This window comes from Taeniopygia guttata, chromosome 5, assembly GCF_048771995.1.
Source record: "Taeniopygia guttata chromosome 5, bTaeGut7.mat, whole genome shotgun sequence".
NCBI classification, from domain to species: domain Eukaryota; kingdom Metazoa; phylum Chordata; class Aves; order Passeriformes; family Estrildidae; genus Taeniopygia; species Taeniopygia guttata.
Genome location: NC_133030.1, coordinates 21,288,977 through 21,313,553, shown reverse-complemented (window position 1 = coordinate 21,313,553; position 24,577 = coordinate 21,288,977). Strand labels below are relative to the sequence as shown.

Sequence of the window (24,577 nt, the reverse complement as noted above, 5' to 3'; positions counted from 1 at the left end):
AGTACGAGAAGGAATTAGTTCTTGACTGTCAGTATTTGCCAACTCAAAATTAACATCTATTTAATTAGGTATATACACAAGACTTCAGCAGAATGTAGCATCCAATCCAAAAAAGAACAGCATTATCTTGTGTGCTCTCAAAATCATGCAGAACTACTTAACCTAGTTATCACAGCTGCATAACAATATGAAATTTAAAAAAACCCAAAACACTAGTACCCACCCATCCTGGAAAGGGAGATCATACAGACACATGCTGTTGGAACACACAGCACTATTCAGACACTTTACATACACCAGCAACACAGGCTTGTGTGGAGATGGACACCCCCAGAAAACCAAGCTCACCCTGCATAACTGACATTCTTACCTTAAAGAGGATGTGAAGTCAGAAAAGGAAGCCCAGCCAGTTTCTTTAGCTGGCACAGATGCTTCAGCACTCCACACAGCAGAGCCAACAGAATCCAGACTGGCACCATGTGCAGTCTCCATGGGTACATCAAAGTTTGCTGACCAATTAGGTGCTGAAAAACCATCACCAGGGTCATTAGGAAAAAACTTCTATGAAGAACACGAGTGCACATATGCCTAATACTGATTGCCTCTATGTACATTTCATAAAGAGAAGCAAGATTCATAGCTAGACTTGAAAGCACATGCAGAAAATTCCTGTACATCTGTTAAAAAATTAATGTATTCCCTAAAAGGAAAATTCTGCTAGTAAGGCAGAATTTTAAGATCAGTAATTCAGAGTACTCCGCTAAAAAAAAAAAAAAGTTTATCTGAAGAACAAAACTAATAAAACATTAAATCACAAGTACAATCCTGCTTTATCCTTGAAATTAATCTCAATATTTGTTACCATTTTTCAAACTAATTTCTACAATAATGAAAATCACAAAAGTTTTATCCCTTTTCTTCAAATAATTTCTCATGCACGAACACCACTGCTAAGTATCAGAAAAGTTTAAGCCTTTTTACAACTTAAAATATTTATTGATATTTTATATTTGGGAGCAACTGTGAATACCATAGAATTTAGGATAGGTCAACTCAAAATACTTCACCTACCCAAGGGAAACATGTTTTTCATTAACACTTACATACAAAAAAACAGGCTGAAAAGGAAGCTCTGACTAGCAATTAGAAATTCCAACCCAGGCAGATATGGGAGGAGACCCACATGGATCAAAACTTGTTTGACACACAGATGCCAACGACACCAATCTGACAAAAGAAAAGAAAACCCTTAACTTTTCCTGCTAATTTAATTCCTTACAGTCTAGATAAACACAGGAATTTTACCTACAGACATTGCCAGTTTAACAAAAGCCAGTTTAGTCTGACTTGAATGTGAAAACGTTTCAACCTATTACATCAGTTAAGATTCCACAGAAGAGTCGCCTGATGTATACCTTTCACTCACATTTGAAACCAGAACAATGCAATTTCCCTGAGCTTCTGTAGGAAGTCTTCTAAAAGAGCACTGTTAGAAGAAAAGCCGGTCTGAAAGGCTTCCAGTAAAAATATAATATTTTGGGTTTGGATAGTAACATATCAGGTTTTTGTAGGCACTCAATATTTATAAACCAGCATTTTATCCTCCCCTTTCTGACTACTCCTCCTTTTTTTAACTCTTCAAGAGTAGAAACATGAACTTTAGAAAGACTAAGTAATTTAAGACAGGTAAGGAATTCAAACTTCCCAGTATGTGCATGCTCTGTGGCAAGGGAGAAAGACTAAGACAGTTGGAACAAAACCAGTCAACAAGAAAAGTCCTATAAAATCAGGCTACTAGATCTATCAATTTCCTATAACCCAAAGCACCAGGGGAAAAAGCTACGTACGTTCACTTAAGTCTACTTCCATTTTGTCCTCTGTATTGGTGTGGGATTCGAACAAGTCTTGTTTAGTTCCGTCCTCTTCTTCAGAATCTGTACTTTCTTCACTGTCTGTACTGCCCGAACTTCAAATACAAAGAGAGAGTTCACATTCTGGTTTTAGTACAACACCCTGGGCACAATGAAATACTGCAGAGTTTCAGGCTAGAGAGAATTACATTTCTGACAGAATACTTGAGGTATAAATTTTAGCTGTTAGTATTCTCCCCTCATTTCTCTCTCAAAGAAACAAGGTTTAAGATTTTTCACTTGATCAATGAAGAGGTTTTCAGCAGATATTGAGGGAGGATGCACAGCCCTGATTTGTGGGGACTAGATGCTCTTTCCACTCAATGCATTTTCCTTTGTTCACAGCCATACTGGTACTGTGAGGACAGCAAGGTCTAATAGAAGTGTGGAGCTAGGCTGCCTTGTCCAAAGCAAGGACAGTAAGGCCAGTTTAAAAGCAGAAGGAAAGAATACACAGCAGGGAAAAAAAAACCAAAACCAACAAGCTACAAAACCCGAAGTGCCTCTTCTGCAAATTATGACTGGAAAACAAAGCACTAGAGCCACATTTCCACTCACTTCTCCACAGAATGGAAATACCTAGTTAAGCTAGACAGTCTGTACTAAGAGACAGACTGAACAGAGGACGGGTATATTACTGCAGGCTCACTACACTGCTATTTGGATGAGAAACACCCTTCTCACCTGGAACGCCTCTGGGACTCTGGTGCAAATGCAATATGTTTTTCTTCCCAGATGTCTTCTTCATCAGAGCCACCATCATCGAACTGCTGTATCCGTTCCTTACAGCATGCCTCAAACAGGGCTATATTGCCCTAAATACAGAAAAAGTATAAAATCCATATTACATTAGTAAACATCTTGGTAATACATGACTAATCTGAAGGGAACCTTCAGCATTTCTCTAAAAGCAGCAGAAATCCAGAATGTCTTAATTTAAAGCTTGTCAAGAAAATACACAGTGCTGCTTGTTTTACTTGGCTACTAACAAGCCGAGGGGACCAAAGAACACTTAGGAGCTTCCATCATGTTTAAAAATGGGATGTGGGAGTGACCCCAAAGAAGCTTTCCAGAAAACCAGGGCACAAAGTACTCCAGCTTTGTTTTCTGTACTGGGGAGTCATTTTAGTTCAACCAACGAATAATATTGAGGTTCAGAGACTCTGTCCTGACTTTCTAGTCACTACAATCTCACTGAGTATTTAAAGCTTCTTATCATAAAACACAAGTGTGCAACATGCACAAATTGGAGCTAAGCCCATTCTTAAACCCAGTTACACAAATTAGAAGCAATTCTAACACTGATTCTTAAGAATTCTAATACTGATTCTTAGAAGCAATTCTTAATACTGATCAGAAAGAACAATAGTGTCTTCCAATTAGCAAACCTCATGATACGGGAATAAGGCAGGGTAACTGTTTCCCAATGGTTTCCGTGTAAAAGAAGTAAATGTAACCACTACCAAAGCTCTGAGGTCATGCCAAAGCTTAAAAGACAGTATTTTTTCTGATAATACTGGAACTGATACTTACACTTTCATTTGTATTGAGGGTAAAGTTGATGTCTGAAACCCGATCAAAAGAAACACTAGAAAAAAAGAAATTTATTCAATTTAAAAGGACTTTCTATTGTGACCTGAAGACATTTAATTTCTGTTTGGTTTCTTATATTCTAATAATCTAAAAATAGAAGATAAAAGACAGTCTCCAACACAAAACACTCAAAATTACACACCAAGGAGACCTGGCATTCCTGTGATTTTTTTTTAACTGTTAAAGATTTTTAACAAAAACACGGAACATTGCCATCTACAGTTAGGTGTATGCAACAACCATAACTGAAATTATATACCCAAATCTCAAGTACTGTAGTGCTATGCACTGGAGAAAACCTAGGCCTAAAGAATGCCTAACCTGACAATGGTCTACCATGATATACCTCAAAATCCTGCAAATATCTGCATCTGCATTTCTTATATATTTTAACTGATTTCACTCTTCTATTAAAGGACCTTTTCAACAGGAAGGAACAAAATGAAAAATAGTATCAAGTTCTGTTTCTGAAAAAAAGAACCCTACAAATATTTTTTTAACCAATAACTGAAATATTTTCCCAAACATAACACCATATATTAGGCTTGACACATCCTTACATATCAGAAGAGTTCATATATTCATTGTGTAGCCATGAGTGCATTCAGCAGAGCACACATTACTCCTCCTCTAATATTCATAGCCTTATGAAGCAGGGAAAAAGTAACCTAAGTTGCTAGTGTGACTGTATTACTGCAGGATGTTATGCAGGTAACTTAAGAGTGCAATTGATTCTTGCACAGAAGGCATAACTTTAAAGTAACTTCACCTACAGCTTAATTCAACTCATGAGTACATCATCAGTGTACCTGTCACAAGTCTTGAGACCTCTTTAGGTAAGTAGTCAGCTTCTTTCTACCAAGACAAGAGACTTCCAAAGGCATGAACTTAAAGGAATTCCAAGTCCTATCCTTCCCAAAATCCATCTGCTTCTAACAAAGTTAGGGAGTATCCTGTGTTACTTCCTCTACCATCATATCTTAATCTCTAATCTCGGCAGGTTCTGTGGTGCAAAAAAGCAGCAATGCTTCTTGGATGTAAGACACAAGCTTCAGCCAGACATCACTTACTAAACACTTATAGAAAAGCATTGAGATTATTATAAAAACACCCTTCTAAAAACCATCCTAAAGTAATGCTTTTTATTCCTATCTGCATGTTCTGCCATCCCAAGCCATGAAATCTTATAAAAACAATGATGAACTTTAACATTTGCAGGAACTCCTATTCTTCCCTTTTCCCTTTACTGCATCCATTTACTTACAAAGATACTAGCTTTTCTGAGGGGTGTTTTTTGTTGTGTGCTGGCTTTTGTCTAGTTTGGAGTTTTTTAATCTGACCAAGACTATTCTCATTTCCTCATCTTTCACCTAAGACTATCTGTAGAAATCAGTCTTAACTGCCTCAACGTTATAAACAAAGGTAGATTTACAATGCCCTTTCTTACTCTCCCCTACAGAAAAGTACACTCAGAGACATGTTGTTCCTGTCATCCTTTCCAGGGAAACTCAGAAGCAGAGTATTCATCTGGTCATCAGCAGGGGAAAAAAACCCACTTTGAAACAGAGAGAAAGTTAAAGTGACCCAAACAATGTCAGGTCAACAGAGAGCCATAGCTGTCTGTTAAAAAGCAGAGTTACACTTCAGTTTTTTGTTCACAACACAGTGCTCTCAACATTGGCACAACCAGAAGATTAGAAAAAGAAGAGAAGCTGCTGCTTCCCTCTGTTCAGGGAGGCTTCTATCAATGCACACAAATGGCACAAAAAGACAGGACTAATTGACAACTGCTTCATATCAGTAAATGCTTATCACCAGCAAAACCACAGCCAAAAACAGAGTCAGAAAGAAAACTCACACGGCTATAGCCAAATTCAGTGTAATATTATACTCACTTGCCAATGTCATCTTGATCAGCAAACTTCTCATCGTTGAAGCCAAACTGGTCAATAAAATTGGACGTCATTTGTTGCATCTGATAATCAGAAAAGGCCTGGCAACCCCAGGACCAACGACAGTGATATAATGATTCTACTAATACTCTAAAATCTATTTGCCCATTTTGCTTCAAATAAATAAAAGTCTATCTAAACTAAACATAAAAGGACAAGAAAAGGATTTGTCTTAACCTCTGAATTTTGAAAGGTAGTATCAACTACAATCCTACTTACATTTACTGACTTGAAAGCCAATCTAACAACTTTCAATAAAGTTAACGCTGTTAACATTAACCGTCACTTTTCCAAATGCATCCCAAAGAAGCAGAGAAACAACAATATAGAAAAGAAAAAGCTGTCTTTGCTCAAAATAGCATGAAATTGTAAATAGTAAGAACCAGAAAAGTAAACTATATTTAGATACTAAAGCACAGCTGCATATTTATTATGCAGATATCACTAGCAAAATCAGTCTCAGGTACACACACCAGCAGCATCTATTAAATATTAGAAGAATGAAACCATTGAACATTTTTCATCTCAGTGCAGTGTCACTGACACAACTGTGCTGGTTTTTTAAATAAAGATGAGTGTCAACTGCCAGCAGATCGGTATATACACTAAGGTACATGTGGGCATCATCTATCCCTAACAACAGCTTTTGAATCTTATTTCTCAGGACTATCATTAAATTATAAATTACTATACATCCTCTAGGGATTTTTAATAGTATTATTTCCATGTGTAAAGTCAGCCAACACTAAGATATTCTAGGAAATAAAGCTGTCATGTCAACTCTTGGTTTCTTGCCCAGGTAGCTGAGGGGACACAGTATGGTGGTAAAGTTGAACAAAGTGAATATGGAAAGAAAACAAAAGAACGATCAAAAAACCCCAACTTCAGTTCAAGGCATTATGAAAATTGAAGGAAAAAGAAAATATATATAAAAGGAGGAGGTATACAGCAAGACAAACTTGAAAGAAGCAGCACTGGACCATCTGCATTTCTCCAGATTAACTACCTGGAACTGCTGGGATTGCCTAGGCACAGCAGGTCACTAAGGGGATGCATGAAAAGCACAGAGATATTAGAAGATCTTACTTTCTCACTAAAGCTGCTAAAGATAGCACCCAACTTATAAAGTTTTTATACAGGTGCACCTTATAGGTACAAAGGTACTTAATCAGATAAAAACGCATCAGATTCTTTAAGATTGAGCCACCACCCACAATTCAAACTTAGACAGGCAATTATTATAAAAACTATAGAAAATGCATAAAATACCAAAGCAAATATTAGATTAGATAGTTACGACACAGTTGTTAGTGTGATCTGAAAGATTTTGGTTAGTAACCCCAGCAAATAACGCATGTAAAGCATCTGATTCCATCTAAGTGATCTACTGGCAAAATCTTGTGCCACAAGGCTCCCATTCCTTCACTAGCAGCAAAAGAATTCAAAGAGATGCTTATGAGTCCGGTAAGACACAGTTGTGTGCATGCACACATGCCTAGATTTTAAACTTTCTAGATTTATATTTGCTTGTGAGAGGAAATAAAAGTTCCACTGCTTTTTAAAAAATTATTTAATTTACTTTTACAGAAAGAGCAACTTAAGCTGTTAAAAGAATTCAACTCACCTGCTGCAAAGAAGAATCCTGTGAAAAGCCAGTTTCTTTAAAGTCTATTTCATCATCACTGGAAGAATGAATGTGGCAGGTAGTAACCTAGACAAATAAATTGGGTCATTGGCATAGTAGATAATGTATTTGTTTATTTCAGATAAAAGAAATTGTTTAAATGCTTTTTGTCTCTATCCTACTGAAAACTGAGGAGTTTGGAGATAAGTTTTCAATTAAGTTTTACTGTTACTACATCAAGTACCTCCAAGCACACGATTATGTATCTGAAGAACCAATTGGTGCCATATTTTATGAGCTAAAAATTCTTCCTCTTTGCATGATCCATCTTTTGGCCTTGACCAAGACATAGTTTCTACCAAGCGGAAAAATAACATTCATCTGCAAGCCCTACACACTTCTTTGCATTCACAGGCTCAAGAAAAAATGCCTTAAGTACATCTTCTGGACCTGTTCACAACTTGCACCTTATTTCAGATGAATATCTTATTGCTTCTATCGACACCTGTTAACATCATGCTCCAGTTAATATTTATGTTGAAATAGCAAATTCAACAATTAACTGTAGTCCAAATTACAGAAGACTAGCAGAAGTTAATGAAGCCACAAGCAAAGCACACATTCCTGAAGAAGTCTGGTAAAATAAGATTCACAAATTGGTCTGCTGACATTGGAAACTGCCTCTGCTTATTAAAGTCTCCAAGTGATTACTCTTAGACTGTATTACTAACGTGATTACACAAACCACTTCTACTTGAGTTAAGTCTTTTTCCAAAAGCCTAATCACTACAACTGCATGCAGAAGAAATGTGGCAGGTGCACAACAGTAAGCAAAGTTACTTAAGCAAGGTCAGAAACACAGGCAGTGGAATGCAGGTAGCAGTCTTGTGTTAAGCCTGTACTGGGTCATTTACATCCTGTAGAGAAAGCAACCAACACCGGCACCTGCACTTTTAGTTTGTACTCTCAAGCAGACTGGAGTTTTCAAGAACACGACCTCAAAGAGGTAAAGAAATCCTCCTCCTTTCAGATTGCCTGGGATTAGCTACACTAGGTAATGAGCCAGTTAGTTATTACAAGCTGATCATCTACATTATGCCTGCACAAATATTAACTATATGGCTTTCACTGAAAAGTAAACTAAATAATTATCAGTTCCGTAACTCAGCAACTAGAGGGACTCCTTAAAAGAACACTGGGTTTTGGAAGACTGACAGTGCTGCTGACAAAAAGAAACTGTCCAAGTAAAGCAGCAGCAATCTTCATACCTTATCATCACTACTTACCAGATCCACTGTATTCCTCTTGTTGGTTTCTCCTAAAGAGCTTGTGCAGAATGTTTCCCATCGCTCTCTCACCTCCTCTGGAAGCTCTACCACAGGAAACAAAACACCAAGCCAATTAAAACTATAAACAATGAAGCATCACTTAATTTTCAAGAGTTTTCTTCTGCTCTACCAAAAATACTGGTAAGAAAATACACATCCTCCAAAATCCATAAATGTAACTTCATCTAGCAAACAAGTCCAAATTAAGCAGGTCAGCATTTCTATTTCAGGGAGTTTTAACACTGTTTGAAATGAAAATACTTAAGCATTTATTTAAGGATGACTGCTTTAAATTGGATATTTCAGAAGTAATCCAGTTATTTTCTTCTTTAATCCAACTGCTGCCTTCTAATTTAAGTTTGCTTAATATCCGCAGCATTTGATAATGAAAGCCCTGAAGATAAAGTTAGGACCATGAATTAATACCTTTGATGAGCTGCTGGACTAGTGTGCTGTTTGGCCCCTTATCTGTACTGTGCACAATGCAGTTTGCTATCCTTGTCAGGTGACCCATGTAGCCGTGCCTCCTTCCTCCTTCAGCCCTGTAAGAAACCAAGAGTTCATCTGCTGCACTCAGAGCAACTCTGATACCGTATGTTGTTGTAGTACACTGTCAGAGTCAGGATGGTACACAAGACAATGAACTGGGGTTCTTAAGTGGGAGTTGCATCCTAAAACCACAGGTTCACAAAAATACTTAAGAATTTAAGGTATCAACTGGTTTGACTTGACTGAGCCAGTTGAGAAGACTTAACAAGCACATAAAATACCAAGAAGGATGTACAAGAGTTTGTACTGCTTTTGTGTATGTGCAGGAAGCAAAATGCATAGCATTAGCAAAATAATGACAGAATTAGCAACTGATCCAGTGTTTTTAGGAAATTCCTATTGCTGACAGTATTTTGCAAAACCCCAAAACACCAAATATTCCCTCAGAATTTCAACCCATGAACAAAAGGGAAAAGCATTCTTAAGTATGCTTTAGTATTTCAGGGCCTCTTAGCACTACATGTAGCATACCCATTCATGTTAGGGTCATTGCTTTCCTGAAATTTAGGAACAACATTTACATGCTTACCAAAGCTAAAATTACAAAGCCATTTAAATATTTCACATGGAACTGCCCTGCAAGAACAGGAATTACTAGATGTTAGAGTAGTGCTCTGAGCACCTACAGCCAGTTGGAACCATTCTAAATCTGACCAAATAGCAATCATGAGAGGTCCTGCTTGAATTGAGTCTCCAACATTTGGCTGCAAGCCAACCAAACTTTTGTTGCATCAATTCAAGGTTTTGTGTTTTAAACAAAAAACCCTCACCCAGCTAGACAAACCTCCCATGACTGATATCTTTGTAAAATGGCAGCAGCTCATGAAGTACCTTATGTTACACAAACACAGATCACATTATGTTATTTTCCACCATCATCATCTAACATATGAGGTAACTAAAATTACGTTATGTCTATGCAAGATATCATGAATAAGCTACCATAGTGTTTACAGCTTGCTTAGGTAACAAGCACATTCAAAATAAGCAGCACATGATAACAGCAAAGGTTATAGTTTCTAATACAGGATATGACACAGCGTGCTTCTATTTAACGAACCAGACTGACTTGACAGAAAGTCTGAAATACAACTGTATCTTTTGTTAGAAAATGTTTATTAATCCAAACGAACCAAACAACTTTTACTGTCAGATTTTTACCAGCAGAATGCGGTAACCCTTAAGCTTCTGAAGCTGCTTGAAATAACATTAAGTGACAGAATACAAAAGGACTAAAACAATACCCATTTCCTGAAACAGCCAAGCTAAAAGTACCCTTAAACATTTATCTTTTACAGCTGGAGCCACACCTCTACAAAACTGGATAAAGGAGTGAATTCATTACAAGTCTGTTTCCAGATAAAAGCACTATCTAAGATTTGACACACTATTTTCTTCATTAGTATCCCCAAATGTGAGACTAAATATTTAATTAAATCATTCATATGGTAAGCACTAGATCAATGACAGTCTTATCCAAGTAAAACTTAAGTTTTAGGTTGGAATTACAGAGAAAACTTTTCATACTTCTCTCCTTTGAGAAGCTAATTGCCAGTGAAGTTGGCAATTCTCTATAACCTCAGGAGAATATATATAAAAAGGAAGACATTCAGGAGAGCATGTTTTCTACAGTTAAATTTAATACATTCCTTTTTCTATTACCCCCCTCCCCCCCCCCCCCACTCCCCTTCACCATCCTTATTTCCAGGCCAGTTACATTAACCATATATTTACTATCTGATTCACTTCAGATATGAATGCTTTGGGGAGTGGAAATGTCTCAACATTCCATGGAACCAGCACCACTACCCCAGCTAGTCAATTCAGTGCTCTGACAGGTCAGAACTAACATTTACTGTTCAGTACCTCCAGAGGTAAAATTATTTGACCTTCGTGAGAACATTTTACCACCTCAGGTGACAACTGAGGATTTTTTCTCCTGCTGCAAAAACAGTTTCAGACCATATGATCTACTTGAAGCTTACCTTCTTTCAAACACATAATTTTAAAAGGTATTCTATTGCTGAGGAATTAGCTTTTACTATTTAGGAGTCTGATACTCCCCAGTACGTGATGGGATTCGATGTGTTCACAAGTAATTCCCAACTGCTTACTGGGGAAAAGTATCTCCTGTCCCCTCAAAACTTACACTATGCTTATATTTCACTAAAACATGGGTAAACCTTTAAGATCATAGTAATATCTTGTACATAGCAAGAATGACAATTCTTGTACTCCCAAATGGCCACAGGAAAAAGAATGCTACCAAGAAGTACAAGAGAAAGATTTAACCCAAATATTAACATACAAGTGATTTTAGAACTGGCTAGATCACTTCAGAATTGGTTAACACGTTCATTTCACAACTCAAGTCTGATTTAAACAATTGCAAGGAATGAGAAAACTAATTACTCACTGTTTCTTCTCATTCATCTCCCATGCTTCAAGTATTCTTTCTATTAATTGGCACTTAAGGAAGAGCTGTCAAAAAAGCAAAATATGCTTAGTAGCAGTAAAATGGAACACTATTTATGCATTTTACAGTTGATACTAAAGTCTGCAAGACTATTAATTTCATGTTCAGGATATATACTTTCATTAAAGGGTTGAAAGTCCAGCAGTCAGATCACAACCAGAAACCTAAAAGCTAAACCTGTATTAATTCTACTCTGCTTTCTAAGTGCTGAGTTGTTGGAGTAGCATAAAGCTACCGAAATAGCAATTTTAAGCCTTAGAAGTAGGAAGAACTTGAGGGAAAAGAAATACTTGCAGCTCTTCACGCTCACTTTGGAGCAACAAGAAAAAATCTACCCTACGGCAGTTTCAGGTTTAACACCCTGAACTAACATTTTAAGTAAAACCAGAAAGACATTCTTTTTCATTCTATACATTAAGTAGAAAGGGGTATATTTTAAGTAAAATTAACTGCATGAAAACAGGAAAATTCAAGAGATTCACAAAACACAACTTACATGTTTCAGTAAGAGATTGTCCCCATTGGAATCCTGATCTGTAATTGTGCCATTTTCCGTGTTTTCAAGAGGACTTGCAAGAATCAATGCAATACAGATTTCTACTTGAGTATGCAAAAAGTTATTCCATGTATACTTAAAAAACATGTCCTGAAAAACAAATTCACCAAGGTTTACACAAACCAAGATTTTTTCATTAAACATAACCAACAGTCTCACCTACCTAATCATTCGAATGACTACAATGGAAGAAATCTAAAGTTTTATACCAAGTATTTTTCTACAAGAGAAAAATACAAATTTTCTACAAGAGAAAATTTGTGACCCACAAAACCAGTAACTTTTGCTAGTTTTCTGGGTCACAAATACTTGCCATTTTCTGAATGCAAGGAATACTATACTGGATCAGAACAAGAATGCAACTAACTGGATTTATTGCAGCGGTCACAAGTAATGCACTTTCAGACTATGAAGACAGGGAGAAGTAATGTTCCCTACTTAGATTTCTTCTGCCAGCTGCAGCCCAGAAAGTCCCACCGTCAGAAGGGTTATTTATGACCTTAGAAGTCCTTGACTTTTTTGAGTTCACTTAACTTCCTAGTATCTCTAATACCCTTCTATAAATGTGCTCCTCACTTCAGTGAGATTCCTTAGGAAATTGTATCTACCTGTTCCAAACCCATCATCCAATACCTCAGATAATCCAGCAGCTGTTTAACATTATTAACGAAGTACAAGACAAATACTGAGGTTGAAATACAATAAACAGCTTCCATTTAGTTAAGTTCCTGTTTCTCCACATTCTTCCTCTTAAACACAAGTAAGACTTTTGTCAAGCCTATTTAAGCTGCTCAGTGCAAAATTCAAATGACTGCTGTCACTGGTAAAATGTAGTGAGTTCTGGAAATATGTGCAGTGATTAGAACAGTATTGAACAATTTTAGTCTCATTCAAAGTACAGCTAAAAGTCTTCAATCTATCTTCAGTCCTCCTAAACTAATGACATTTGCCCATAACTTTTCTGAAGTCAAGTCTGCTCAGTAAAACGTGCTGTTTCAGCAAACAGCATGAAGCACTGAGGTTTCCATGGCTACAATTACTTTTTTCTTATGTAAAACCTGCAACAGAAAAGTGTGTTCAAACCTCACTGAACATAGTTCACAAAATAATCTATTTACAAGAATATGCAAGCATTCATAGTGTGTATGCTCCCTTAGACAGTGGATCTAGGAAAAACTGCAGCTACAGTGAAGTCAGCTGTTTGTATAAAAGTTAGTACCTGTCTGCAAACCCAATAGTGAATAAAATTTGGTATTAAAACATTTCAAAAGCGCTGTTAATTATCACACACAGGAAAAAGGGGATTTGGACTAAAATCAGGGAAGAGAAGGTATTTACACTTTAAGCTTGCAACTGCCAACTTAGAAGTTTACATATTGTTATTCAGTAACTAACTTAAGTTCTATATTATTTCAAGCTATTTTTTAATCAAACAGCATTTGGATTTCTTGGGTGGACCGAAACACAAAATACATCTGCTATAGTGGAAGGATGAGTTAGGAAGTACTCAAAGTACATGTTCACATCAGCAAAGAGCAATGAGTTAGGTAACTGAGTTTGTTGTACACCATCTAGCTTTGAAGTTTGAAGGAGTACAAGCTATCAAGAATAACTGCTCCTTTACAGGACACTGCTGAGATACCATTCCATAGGCCATATATTAAGTGAGAAAAAGGGGCTTTGAGGGAAAACTTAGGGAAAAAATTAAATAGCAATGAAGCCTTGAACATGGCTGAAAATTCAAGAACATCCAGTTGAAAATAAGCTTATTAAGAAAACCACTTCATGTATTTATGAAGGCGTAGCAAGCAAAAACTATTCAAGCAGTCAGAAGAGAACGCTTCCTCAGAGTAACAATAAAATCCAGTATTAAAAGTTCTTAAACCACAACAGACAGAACAGTACAAAGGTGTTGAAAAGTTAGGCTGGAAAATAAGTTAGACTGGAAAATTATCTGCAGAGTCAGAAAAAGCAGACAATATCTCAACAGGAATCCAAAAAAAAAGACAGCATAAAGTTCTTACCAGTATGACTCCTATGCTGTTAAGTTCTATAAGCTCCTGATTCACACTGCTTGTATTTGTCTGTAGAAGGCTAGATATTAATCTAATCACATTTAAACGTGTGTTTCCTACAGGTGGATCCAGTACACCCCAGGTTGTCTTCATGACGCTTTTCTGAAAAAGAAAAAAGTTAAATACATAAACCCATAAAAATATCTTGTAAAAATTCAGCTTATCATTTCTACATACAATAACTGAGTAGTGCTTAAAAATAGATACATTTAGTCCTTGAGCAACTGTCTTACCTTCATCCTACAAAAAAACCCTAATTTTAATTCCAAATACTGTAGCTTATTTTAATTCCACAGAAAGGAACCACTAAAATAAGTCACATGAAAGCCACAACTTGGTAAAAAAGTGATTGCTAACTACAGACAGGATCTCAAAGCAGATTAAGTCTACTCAACATTGACAGGAATTACGAGATAGTTCCTCAGAAATAATTCTCATTCAATCCAGCTATATTCTACATTACTACAATGTACATTAACAATTAGGTGGACAGTTAGACATATTATAATTCCTCAGCAACCCTAACATCATATATTTAAAAACAATTTCACATTCATTTTTCTGTTAAAATCTGTAGCACCCAGTCCAGGGTGCAGTGCTCCAACTGACATTCTGCCAGTAAAAATGTGAAAATGGATCAGAGGTAAACCCCCCTATTTATACCTTTCTTTATCTTTGACAAGAGCATGACAGAGGTAAGTTTATTAACCAGTTAAAAAGCCCAAGGAATTTAACATGCCTAGGGTGCAGAGATGTGTCATGGAGCTAACCTACTCAGGCCCTGGGAAAGTCAAGAGAATTGCACAAGCCTAAGGTGGGCCATTCCAAAGCTCCAAACAACTGCAGTATCTATAGTCCATGTTTCCTATCCAGACTAGATTTCCAAGCACAAAATAGGACCTCCCTTTTGTTGCTTTTAGAAAGGAGCAATTGCTCCAAGGTTACTTTGCTAATTAAACCAAGTTTGTGCTGGAAAAGCACAAAGCATTGCTGTTCATTATTACTGTTTGCCTGAGCCAAAGCTCACAACAGGCTAGGAAGTAGCCTGGGTGCCTGCCTGAAAGTTGTCAGATTGGGTTTTGTTTATTATAATCTGCCTAAAACAGACACATGGTGAGCTCTGCTTCAATTAATTTGTTAACACAAGATTTCACTTACTTTTGGAGGCTCAAGTAGGAGCTCATGGAAAGATGAAAGTCGTGCTTTTATGGCTTCTAAAACACTTTTGTTGACAGAATATGTGGAATTGGTCATGCCAGGAGGACAGATCTCTATATGACCTTCAAATCTAAAACACACATAAGTAAAATTTGATAATTAGTACCAAAACTAGTTGTAAAATATCTCTGAGGTATGTAACAGTTCTGAAAGGATGTGAAAATAACGAAGAGGCAAAAAATACAAAAACCTAGGGTTACATACACATAAAAATTAAGTGTGACAATGGTTGAACGAGAGATTTTCCCAAACACTAGCCCTAGTACTTCTAGGTTTATTGTGCTTGAAATCCCCAAAATAGATTTGAGATTAAAAATTACATCATAATTTGTTTGATTGAAGCAGATAAAGAGCTTCATTTGTCTATCTGAAACAACGTAAGTTGAATGTACCAGAGAGATCTGTTCAGCAGTTTCTCCAAATTAAGTTGTAATAATATTACAAGTAACTTTTAAAAAGTCAATATTCAGTCACTGCACTATACCTATTTATTCTATTCCCTGTATCCAGAAACAAACTGATGAAAGGTACTTAGTCTGATCTGTCTATTGGTACTCACACTAGAAAAAGCTGCAGAAATTCCAGTCATTTGGTAAAAGTGTAGTAATGCCAACCACACTAACTTGGTTTGCATTTTTACTCCTTCAGCTACAACAGGTCACAGAAATGGTTTGGTCTCAAGCACAAGGAAGGCATTTGCTACTGCAGGCATAAACCAAGTGAAATAATAACACTTACGTCTGTCGTCTTGTCTCAAGTAAGGTCAAGAGGATTTGGATTGCACTGACAATTGCAGATTCATTTTTTTCTTTATGAAAAATATTAGACAGAAGCTGCTCTATTATTTCTTGTCTGAAAAGAAAAGCATTGGTAAGAGATGAAATCACTTCAGGATAGCTGTTAGCAGAAGTAACTACCATTTGCCCACATAAAAAAAGGGAAAACGGAATACAGAATCTTTGCTGGCAGAAACATTCACTTAGATTAACTTAAAACAAGTAACAGAACAAAGCTGAAGTTTTCCATGTTTTGTCTGCACAGTATCAAGCTGACCTCCACACATAACATATCATTCAATTGGGCAGCAAAGGAAATAATTTAATGAGACAACTTCTCTCCCACATTCCCCACTAGAAAATCCTCCAGGTATCCTCTGCTTACTTGTGAGGTTGTTTTTCACGACACAAACAAAAGATAGGTAGTCAAGAAAATTAACCTGAAAAGAGCTTGCCATTTCTGAAGGGTTTTCAAGGTCAAAAGTTAAAAACTAGTTTCTTATGAAGTGAGAATAAAATCAAAAATTCAAACCAACTTACTTCTCTAAACTTGCAAGCAGTGGATCTGGTTCTGAACTGTTCTGTACTTGTAGCATCTGGTCTCTGCTTAGACGAATAATTTCACAGAGTGACTGTGATGCATTTGAATGCCTCTGAAACAGAAAAACAGCACTTTGCACTACAAGAATAGTAACATGCTAGACTCTAATTCTTCAGTTAAAAAAGATGAAAGTTTCAACATGAACAAGAGCTCTCCTACTCAAAAAACATTCAGGCAGTAGCTTTATGCCATAACCAACCTTTAACAAAACAAAAATAACCCTTGAAGCATGAGGCAAGAATCTATTTCCAACATTAAGGCGGCAAAACACGAGAGCTGAATCTTCCAACAAATCCAAGTATGCCTAAGGCTTTGATATGAATCTCAAAAAGGGGGCAGGGAGGTGAAAAAACCACATAACCTTCCTCAAATAACCACACTTAATACATAAATCAGCTTACTGAAAAAAGCAAGCAGAAAACAGTAAAACTAAAAGTTCTAACACCATGTTGTATAGCTGAACAGGTGAACCCAGGAAAGTACCAGTGATGCCTTGAGTTTTTTTTTCCTGTTTTTCAGATCCTGTACTGCACTAGTGTGTAAGTGAATTTCATATAGTGTTAGCAAGCTCTCTTCACAGTTTGGTGAGAAAAAATCCAGGCCTGAGAAGCAAGGTCACCATCACAGCCTCAGGTCTGAAAAGTATCAACAAAAGTGAATGGGGGGGAGAAGCATACCAGGACAACATAACTTCATTACCTCAAGCTATAATTGGACAATTAACCCCTGATATGCAAATAGACCAATCATGACCACTGTTCATCTTGGGTGTAGCCTCTTCGAGGCCCCTGCACTGCCAAAGGTGTATTTGTTAAAGGCCTTTAATAAACATCCACTTTACTCTCTAACTCTGTCCAGCCTCTGTTCTGGGCAGCCAGTCCAAGGCATCGTCAGACCAATACTTACATCTTCATCTTGAGATGGGTGTACAATTTCTACAAGCCGCTGGATAATTCTCTCCTCATTCAGCCACTGTAAAAATGTTTGTGGATGTTAATAAGAATTTTTCCCAAGTGAATTAATTAAATGAACACATGAAATTAAAAGTAGCCTTTTGACAACTGCCACAAGCCCTAGTATCAATACTTCTAATAAGGATTAACAATACTTCAGAAAAAAAAAAGAGAACATAAAATCAGCATTTCTCAGCCAGAGTGAAAAAGAAAAGCTAATGTTAATTTCAACAAACTTTGATGGCAAAGTTGTGTTTGGCAAGGTTCAAAACAATTTTAAAATTGCATTTGTCAGGTGTAAGTTAGATAACACAGACTGGGGAAGAGACCAGCCGCTTGGGTTCTAAGTTGTCCCCAGCAGCAGTGGGGTTTCACCGGAAAAATATTGGCAGCTCAGAAGAAAAGAAACAAAACCAAGAACAAATAAACAAACAAAAACCACAAACAGATAAACCCCCACACATCTAATTTCAGCATATTCAAGAAATAAACTTAGCAGCCATCAGAAGTTATGCCAGCTTAGAGTTCACACATCAGACCAAAGTTCTGCGATATTTTACTTACATTTAGCACTTCTTGCCGGGGCTGTGGAGGTTCTATGCAAGTCAGTAGCCTGAGCAACAAGTCCATGATAGCAGAGGTCCCTATGTGCTTAATAATGAGGTCTACAAAATCATGCTTCCTCTTTAAAAAATCTACAATCTGGAAATGAAAAATAAGCTTATATTTGCTTCATGTATTTTACATGATAAATTACACCAATCACTTTTCATTTCACTCTCCTATCAAGCTGACAAAATAGATGAGAACTTCTTAAACACTTCTGCCACTTAAAGCCTGCAGTACAAAACAAGATAAAATAAAACCCAGGCACAGGCAGATCTATACTACAGGCAGTGTATCCTGGGTCTCCTCTCAAACCCAACTTGCTGACCATCACCTACTTATAATCCAAAGCAGAGTCAGTTTTTCTTTTTGATATGAATCAGTCTCATCTCTGCTTAGTGGGCAAAGCCCAACACGGCAAAACTCTTAATACAAACAGTTTCTCAGGTTTGAGAGTCAAGTCATTGCAGCTGTTTGCAGTATTGGACCACATACACTGAGCACAAGAACATTTCTGAGCAAGGACTCTAAATGTTTCTCCCCTTGTTCTAAATAATTCTTCACACCAAGTCAGGACCACTATCACCCATTCAAGTCATTTACATTTGTTTTTAACAGCAATAAATTCAAATATGATCATATAAAACAGAGCTAAGCCAAAAGGTAGGCACTCGCACACTCACTGCATAAATAGCTCAGGCAAATCTGAATCAAATATATCCTACTCATCTAAGTGTATTTTTTAATCGTGTGCATAATGAAAAGGTGTCTTCAGCTAGGGTGGAACCCGAATGCTCTCTTTTGACTCTGCTGCTATCCCTCAACTGTGTACCTTAAAGCAGAAATCCTGAGTACCACAGCTTTATCAGAGCACTTGTAAAATAGGCGAGTTTGCAAATAATTACCTGTTCTGGTTTTCTGCTGATAAGAATACTTAACACCTTGCTGAAGAAACTGGCCAGTAGAGGGTTTAGAGGAGATTCATTTAAGAGGAAGCTGTACAGTTTCAGGAGTAAGGATTCTTCTTCTCCCAACCTATCATTGATCTGTGAGACATCTGATGTAAGCAGCTCACATGATATGTTTGGGTATCTGGGGAAAAGAAAAAATTATCCATCACTCATACTTCAGTACTCTCATACTTCCACCTTTGAATTCAGATCCTAGTAATGCATCTGACTAAATTTTCAAGCAGGGGTGGTCTACAGTAAAGCAGCAAAGTAACACAAAGTAATAAAACTGCACATGCAAGCCTATAAGCTCTGTTTTCATTTAAGAAGGGCACTACTTCTATCTTCAGTAGCAACAGAACACTTTCTGAAAAAGGAGATAGTAAGCTTTCATTTCAAGATCTATTGTCAAATCTATCTCCTCAAGTACTGACTTCTTATTTGCTTCAATTTCCAACTCTACAAGAAACAGGAGGCTTGGTTTTTCAGAAATGGTGAAGTTCTGCACTTAAGAGTGCAACTTATTTCACATTATTTTAACACACCATTTTAAGAAAAAAAGCACCTTTCTGTACAGACAACACTAAAATAGGCTAAAAGCAGTAGAAGTGCTTTTCTACAGATTGCTAGATGGATTTTGAGCTTGAACCTTCTCAGAAAACCAGAAGTTATGGCCATACTCTGGAAAGGAAAACATCAGCATTGAGACCTTAAGGACATTGTTCCTTAAGGAGTATCAAGAATCATCTAAAAGGTATCTTCAAAACATCTTACAAATCAACAAAACAAAGCTAACCATTCAGTTATACTACCCAAAAAGGGTTTTTCATTCAACTATTTTCTTAAACATAACTACAGGAATCTTAATGCGAGTCCTGGTTAACCTTTTTTTAGCAACTCCTTTGGACATGAACCAGTTTTGAAAGCATTTGTGGATAAGAAGCTTCCATTTGAAAACCATGCATATATTAGAATGATTTACTTAGAAGTTCCATGAAACCTCTTGAAAACATTCTTATCTCAAACACACCAATACTGTACTATATACCAGCACACAGGGATTCACACTATCAAATTAACTAGATTTATTTAGTTCTCTTTCCACCTTCCAAATATCCCCCAGCCCCAGAAGTTTTCCTACTTATATCGAATTTTTTCATCCATGTCTTGAGGTGGCTCTTCAATAATAAATGAAACTAAGTCTTCCAAACATTCTGACTTCAGCAGAAACTCTATAAGTTTGCGATTCTGAGCCTTGCATTCCTGTAGAACATCCTCTTCATCCATCAATTCCTTCAGTGTTACATCTTCTCTCTCTAGAAGGGTATCTATGTGCGATGATGAATGGAGATCAAATTTCCAAAACATGCTGGTCTGTGTAAGAAGAATAGCAATATATTAGCAGTAGGCATTATTCTAACATTCAAAAGTAAGAGATAGGCAGGGTTTTACTTACATGAAAGGAATGTACTAATTTGCATTAAAGAAAAAGGTATGAAATTTGCTTTTCCCATTCCTTGTTTTTAATCTATGCACTGAGTCAGAGAGTCAGAGCTATTTGCTCAGAAATTAATCGAGCTGGGTGAAGATGAAGTGGACAGAGAATAATTGCACTGAAATACCACCCCCACCATTGAAGAAAACATCTATAAAGGTAAAGGAGTTAAAAGAATTTTAGCTTGCAGGGAGCACGCTTCAGAAAGCAGGAACTAATTTCAACACTACACTAATTGTCCCTGCCTCCACAAACTTGACAGAGGAGGAATAGCAAAGGCCAAGATGTGCGACACGAACATGTCAAGGGCAGTGGCCCCAGCTCCTGAAACACTCTAAGAGGCTGCAACAGATCTGTAAGAATAAACATCTTCACCTTTTCCTATAAAATGCTTTGGCACCTCTGTATTAATTGTTCCTCTAAGACACATTTTGAACAGTTGCTACCGAGACAACTGTGCTATCAGAAAAGACTAATTCAAGTCTACAATATATCCAATAAATTCTTGCTTTCACCTCTCATTAAGCTCCATACAAACACTTCATTTCCCTCCAGCCCTGAAAATAGGGCTTTCACATGACATTTGACCTCTGACACAGTATTAACTGGGCTTATATGAATGTAGATTTTAAGTGGACTGAAAAGAGATACTAGAACACAGTAAAAAAAACTTTCCTTACAACTGAAAGCAGCAGTTTTGAGAAAAACAAAAAAAAGAACAAAACACACCTTTTGCTCCTTTAGTAAATATTTTCCAAATGTGAAAGATTAAATCAATATATTAGTTACTGCTGTGCATTAGCAATATCAGCTGTGAGGACATGTAGTTAAGGCAGGGAATCTCAGCAAACAGTATTATTTTAGCAAGGACATTTCTGTCAACTGTAGGCTGTATACAGGAGCAAGCTTAAAGGCAATAATACAGCTATGCTGTTGTCATACACTCAAAACACCCCATAAATATAGAATAGAAATATCCAATTCTTTTGCAACTAAGAGGAGGCATTCAACTTACTTCGAAGTTAAAACTGATTCAGCATGTACACTACAACTACTTAGAACAGCACTGTGTCAAATTTAGTAATTGAGCAGTTTGGAAACAGAAACAACCTCAAGGATCTAGCAAAACCTTTCTGTGCACAATCTTTCCACTAGCAAGACTTTCAGTATTCAGCCTAAATATTATCAAGCTTGGTATATTCACTTTCAAGATATTTTAACTGCTTTGAGGGTTTTAATTGTTGCTTTAACCACTACATACCGACCACCTTATTCTGCTTGACCTTTTTTCAGAAGTCATAACATTTATAACTGGCCCTAGATTACACAGCTTTCTGTTTATAAAGTCACAGAGTTCAAATAAAATCAATCAGACAATGTATAGATTTATTTGACTGCAGTACTGATACTAATTTAACATCCCATGCAAGTATTAAATGATTAGGAAGCAGAAAAAAACTTTTTTATACTAGAAGTATTAGTAAACTTTTAAGCAGGGTTTAACACACCTGATCTTACAAATTAGCTTAAATCATCTTACACAGTTACGAAAAAACACTAGCTTGTAGGTAATGCAAGATACACACAAACTTACTGCCTGGAAGTGAGAACAGTGCATTATTAAAGCCAGAGAATATTTTTTGATTGGGATTTTTAAACCTCTAGAAAGTAGATCAAGTCCCTCCCCTTGCCCCAATTAGTCAAAGTACCATGCTCACAAGTAACCACTCTCAATGCTAATTTGAGATGTAAATACCTCTGTAGTGATTAATGCTCAGTTCAGTAGCTTCAATGTATTTCTCAGTCAGTTATTTCAAGAGAAATTCAACAATGGAAAAGAGCAATAACAAAAAAAAGAGGCATACTACTGCAAACATGTTACAGCGTTATTTCACAAACTGTCTCCCAGGCAAGCTCCTTTAGGGGCTGCTCCCTCAATATGTCAGGTGCCGGCCACAGATTATTCCATCACTTCTCAACAGGAGCCCAGGTCCTTTGAAATAAGGAAAAATAAACAACATAAACTGTGCCAAAGGGAAAGTCAAGGAACCCTGAAGAGAAGAGAATTTTCTTAGGCAGTATTACTGACAGTAATCTAGAATCAGCCTAGCATAGTTTTGATTGGAAATTTTAAAATCAAAACATGTTACTGCTATTTTTCTCAAAGCCTACTGTTCTACCCTCCCTCCCAAAATCTACTTATTCTGAAATTCTGAATCATTGTCATGCTTTTTCAAATTTCAGTCCCATTAGGCCTTCTGTCCAAAACTCACAAGTGTGCTCCTCCCAAAACTTCACTACCTGAAAACTTACAAAAAACTCAATGAGTCAAATGGGTTGTATTACTCCCAATGTTACCTCACTTTCAGTTGGAGTGGAAAAAGACATTTGGACTTAATGGAAGATACAAGACTTCCAAATATGAGACATGCTCAAGCTTAGAAACTACAAGAAGCAAAAGAATACAGGATGATGTAAAAACTCACATATGGAAAGACAAAATATGTTAAAGTTGGTAAAGATGCTGCGTATATTTGACTGTCTTTGGTAACATGTTAGTTTTCTATAATCTCTGAAAGTTCCTAATAAGCAAGACTGACATCCAGTTCATTAAACAGTACTACAGAAGTTTATATTAACTTGATGATGCACAACTTAAGACAATTCAAGATCCTGAGTAACATCTAATAGCCATAAAAATATTGGTATCTTTTCTTAATTAATATAGTTAACAGATTCTTCTCTGAAAGAATGACAAATAGCATGCCACATAATAAAACACTTGACTTAAATCTGAAAAGAAAAAAGCAGTTCAACAAAGCAAAGAAAGCCTGCTTTCAATTGCTGGCATTCAGGTAACTAAAATTCTCACTTTTATTATGTGCTAAATGGAAGACAAAGCTTAGAAATAATCCTTTCAGACCAAGAAGGAAAATTAAATCTTCCGTCTGTTACAGGGAAAGAAAACCACACAGGTATTTTTAACACTAACTAATCAGTGGCTCTTTCTGGAGGTCAAGTGCATAAGTGGCATCTCCATCAAAAAAAAAAAGTTGGTAACAGTTGTATCACAAAGTCTCTCAGCTACCTTAAAGTGACCGTAGCTGTCATACACCTTTTCCTGAATATTCCTGTTTTCAAGCTACCAGACTAAGATGTGAATTCCAGTCAGAGAATCATACAGTTTTGGACAACATCTCCTATACTGAACCTTTTACAAAACAGACTAACAAGTTTTTAAGGCATTCAGAAGTCTTTCCAGTAAATAATAAAACTACAGTAAGCTGTTCCTTTGAGTTGAACTTTTAAGCATCATACTTAGGTTAAACAAACATGAGAAGGGTGTTTTACACCAAGTTCCTTCCAACTAAGTACCTCAGATTTCTATATAAAAGTGAGTACTGGCAGCTCCAAGCAAACATGCACCAGTGTAGAAGGAAAACCAGAAGGATTCCAGTAGCCAGCTGCAGGCTATTTACCTGATAACTACAAGATGTCAAAGGCATATACACGCTGCTTCACCCAGGAACTTCACAGATTTTACTGCAATGCCCAGTTTAATTTTTCAAGCAAGAGAAACTTCAAGTGTATCACGTCAAGCTGAAGATTCCACAGTATGTGAAATTCTGAGAGATGTTATATATAGAGTTGTAACAATTACTGCATTATAAAAAACTCAGAATCTGTCACTTTTCTTTGTGCAGTACTGTGTTTTCTTACTGTAGAGTTCAAGTACACAGATGGAAAAGAAAATCAGTTACTTTTGCACCAACAAACATTTCCACAATTGAAACAGATCTTAAGTGATGCAGCCTACTTCAGCAAAACAGGATTTATAATTTCTGTGCAGCAGCTAGCAAAAGCCAACCTAGTTGTTGGATGCAAGGAGAGTAACCACCAAAGGAGTCCTTGATT

The 24,577-nt window shown here is 36.7% G+C and overlaps 1 protein-coding gene across 16 annotated transcripts in view; it reads right to left on the bottom strand.

The window, feature by feature from the left end:
- Nucleotides 1-24,577, bottom strand: part of PPP6R3 (protein phosphatase 6 regulatory subunit 3) — a 50,015-nt gene that overhangs the window by 8,370 nt on the left and 17,068 nt on the right. For 7 of the 16 annotated variants that reach the window (XM_030274077.4, XM_030274069.4, XM_030274067.4 and 4 more), the window contains 18 exons: nt 20,309-20,541; nt 19,123-19,309; nt 18,176-18,313; nt 17,565-17,630; nt 16,598-16,710; nt 16,020-16,133; nt 15,222-15,351; nt 14,013-14,165; nt 11,929-12,078; nt 11,373-11,437; nt 8,834-8,949; nt 8,366-8,451; nt 7,080-7,166; nt 5,399-5,496; nt 3,444-3,498; nt 2,595-2,725; nt 1,848-1,966; nt 371-524 (listed from right to left, as the gene is read on the bottom strand). In XM_030274077.4, coding sequence (XP_030129937.1) covers nt 371-524; nt 1,848-1,966; nt 2,595-2,725; nt 3,444-3,498; nt 5,399-5,496; nt 7,080-7,166; nt 8,366-8,451; nt 8,834-8,949; nt 11,373-11,437; nt 11,929-12,078; nt 14,013-14,165; nt 15,222-15,351; nt 16,020-16,133; nt 16,598-16,710; nt 17,565-17,630; nt 18,176-18,313; nt 19,123-19,309; nt 20,309-20,535 — 2,189 coding nt within the window. In that variant the 5' untranslated portion in view covers nt 20,536-20,541. Of the gene's footprint in view, nt 1-370; nt 525-1,847; nt 1,967-2,594; nt 2,726-3,443; nt 3,499-5,398; nt 5,497-7,079; nt 7,167-8,365; nt 8,452-8,833; nt 8,950-11,372; nt 11,438-11,928; nt 12,079-14,012; nt 14,166-15,221; nt 15,352-16,019; nt 16,134-16,597; nt 16,711-17,564; nt 17,631-18,175; nt 18,314-19,122; nt 19,310-20,308; nt 20,542-22,527; nt 22,656-24,577 lie in introns of all 16 variants that reach the window. The other 9 variants (XM_030274065.4, XM_030274068.4, XM_072929843.1 and 6 more) reach the window with 3 other exon arrangements.